The 2,918-nt window shown below is 42.4% G+C and overlaps 1 protein-coding gene across 1 annotated transcript; it reads left to right on the forward strand.

The window, feature by feature from the left end:
- Positions 1-322: 322 nt before the first annotated feature.
- LOC131156398 ((S)-8-oxocitronellyl enol synthase ISY1-like) lies at positions 323-2,276 on the forward strand. Its single transcript, XM_058110050.1, has 2 exons — positions 323-534; positions 675-2,276. Exons 1-2 carry the CDS (start codon positions 496-498, stop codon positions 1,809-1,811), a joined length of 1,176 nt encoding a protein of 391 aa, XP_057966033.1. The 5' UTR covers positions 323-495; the 3' UTR covers positions 1,812-2,276.
- The last annotated feature ends 642 nt before the right edge of the window (positions 2,277-2,918 follow it).

Raw genomic sequence — 2,918 nt, forward strand, 5'->3', positions numbered from 1 at the left:
AGTAATTCTATTCCGACCCTAATTTCATTCCTACCTCAATCTCTTTTCTACTTTAGTTTCATTTAGGAAATTTATAGTTTTATAAAATATAAAAAGAGATTAATGTGTTTTAGAAAATCTCAAGAGAAGTACATGAAATTTTTAAAATTTTAATAATTTCAGAAAAAAGTTGTAATTTAGATTTATCCTTTTATAATAACTTATTTATATTTCTTTTTATTTTTTAAAATAAAAATATATAAAATATATAAAAAAAATAACAATTATGAATTATGCATGTTAGCATGCGGATCACATGGCATCCAAGAATCTTATGTGCAATAATTAATTAATTAAATGATAAATAAGAGAGGAAGCGATACGGAACAAACTCTTCCTCTCTTTCCTCTCCTCCTCTTCCTCCCAGTTTATCCTCTCTCTCTCTCTCTCTCTCTCTCTCTTTTCTCTGTGTGTGTGTGTGTGAGGCAGATTCATCTTTACAATTGAATCAGAACAATGAGCTGGTGGTGGGCAGGGGCGATCGGTGCTGCAAAGGCAAGTACTTCCAATCCGCCTTTTAATCACTTCTATTCTATCTACGCTATTAATTGATCATGTTCCTTCTTTGTCGATCATTTTCTCTCATTTGGCGCAAAAACTGACAAACCCACAACGAATTCCGACCCCAATCGCAGAAAAAGTTCGAAGAGGATGATATCCCCATCAAGTACCAAAGCGTGGGGCTCGTGGTCGGCGTCACAGGCATCGTCGGCAACAGCCTCGCCGAGATCCTCCCCCTCACCGACACCCCCGGCGGTCCCTGGAAGGTCTATGGCGTCGCCCGCCGCCCTCGGCCCTCCTGGGATGCCGATTTTCCCATCGACTACATCCAGTGCGATGTCATCGACGCCGACGACGCGATGGCCAAGCTCTCCGTCCTCACGGACGTCACGCACATCTTCTACGTCTCCTGGGCCAGCATGCCCTCCGAGGCCGAGAACTGCACCGTCAACGGCAAAATGTTGCGAAACGTGCTGAACGCGATGATCCCAAATGCCCCAAATCTACAGCACATTTGCCTCCAAACCGGACGGAAACACTACGTTGGTTCGTTTGAATCAATCAGCGAGAACCAATTCCACCCTCACGATCCTCCCTTCCACGAAGATCTCCCGAGGTTGGGGGGGCCTAATTTTTACTACACTCTTGAAGACATACTGTTCGAGGAAACGTCTAAGAGGGAAGGTCTGACATGGTCGATCCACCGGCCTGGCGTGATCTTCGGGTTCTCGCCGTACAGCTTGATGAACTTGGTGGGGACTCTGTGCGTCTACGCCGCTATATGCAAGCACGAGGGGAAGCCGCTGAGGTTTCCGGGGAACAGGGCGGCGTGGGACGGCTACTCCGACGCGTCTGACGCGGACTTGGTGGCGGAGCACCAGATATGGGCGGCGGTGGATCCGTACGCGAAGAACGAAGCGTTCAATTGCAGCAACGGGGACGTGTTCAAGTGGAAGCACCTGTGGAAGGTGCTAGCGGAGCAGTTTGGGGTGGAGTGCGGGGAGCTTGAGGAAGGGGGGGCGAGCAACTTGGAGGAGTTGATGAAGGGGAAGGGTAGAGTGTGGGATGAGATAGTGAGTGAGAAGGGGTTGGTGGCGACGAAGTTGGAGGAGTTGGGGCAGTGGTGGTTCGCGGACATGATGCTGACCGGAGTGCCGATGCTGGACACCATGAACAAGAGCAAAGAGCATGGGTTTGTGGGGTTTAGGAACACCAAGTCCGCCTTCATTTCCTGGATTGATAAGCTGAAGGCCTTCAAAATTGTTCCTTGAGTTTGGTGATATGAAGTTTTCTTGGGTTTTCCAGTACTCCAAGTTCTATCTGGATCTGGTCTGGTCTGGTATTGTCTGGTCTTGTGATGTTTGTTCGAGGTTGTGCGTGTTAATTATTGCAGAAGGGCGAAGGCAGTAAGTCCATACTTCTCGTTTCTCTGGTCTGTAATTCTCCCTTGTCACTTTGTCAGCAGCTTTGGTGGTGGCAATGAGAAGAAGAAGAAGAACAAAGAAAGAATGCTGGTGATATACATAAATCCTGCATTCCTACTTCACTGTGAGCAGCTGAATGATGACTCTGGTGTTCCATGGAACATTAGAACTGCATTTAAAATTGAAAGAAGTAATCTTTGACAATGTAGTGGGGATGTGATTACAGCAAAAGGGAACATTTCTCATGAGCAGGTATTGCTTGTTAATTTGTTATGTGGTAAATGCTATTGAAATTGCTGGTCTTTTAGGATAGTTCTCAAATTCTTCAGGTGCATTTTAATGGCAATGGCACATTGGCATGTGCCAGCTGCCGAGTAGGCAGGCATCCAAGTTGCTTTCTTTCGTCTCCCATTTGTGTGCTTGAATAAAGCAACATTTGTGCGCTTGAATAAAACAAAGAAAGAAAGATGCGTCTTTGCTTTTTTGGGGTTGAAGATACGAAAACCACCATATGGAAACACGAAATGAAGGGAAAATAAAGAGGAAATTTATTTACTTTTTATATTTTTCGTTTTCTATTAAATATTATTAAAAATAAAATGTCATTTTAATATGACTAAAGTTTAGAAAAAATTAAATATTATTGATGTATAAAATTAAAATTTTGTTTATAAATTTGGCATATATATATATATATATATTTTCTCATTTTTCTTGTTAACTAAACATAAAAATGAGGATTCCTCGATATTTTTCTTTCGTTTTCCTAACATTTGTTGAGTTTCAAATGAGACCTTAACATAGATTAAAATAAAATTGAGAAAAAAATAGTTAGAATTAGAGCAACGAGCCCGTATGTTTTATTGGTACAATAGAAGAAAATGAGATGAAAAAAATAGTGAGAATACAACTATGTTAGGGGTAACCATATAAAATTCACCATATATTTCATGT

This window comes from Malania oleifera, chromosome 5 (genome assembly GCF_029873635.1).
Source record: "Malania oleifera isolate guangnan ecotype guangnan chromosome 5, ASM2987363v1, whole genome shotgun sequence".
NCBI lineage: Eukaryota > Viridiplantae > Streptophyta > Magnoliopsida > Santalales > Ximeniaceae > Malania > Malania oleifera.

Excerpts from the sequence above, each read along its gene's own strand:
- LOC131156398 (XM_058110050.1), top strand. The coding sequence starts at position 496 with ATGAGCTGGTGGTGGGCAGGGGCGATCGGTGCTGCAAAG. Across the intron at positions 535-674 it reads GGGCGATCGGTGCTGCAAAG|AAAAAGTTCGAAGAGGATGA; the intron begins GCAAGTACTTCC and ends CCCCAATCGCAG.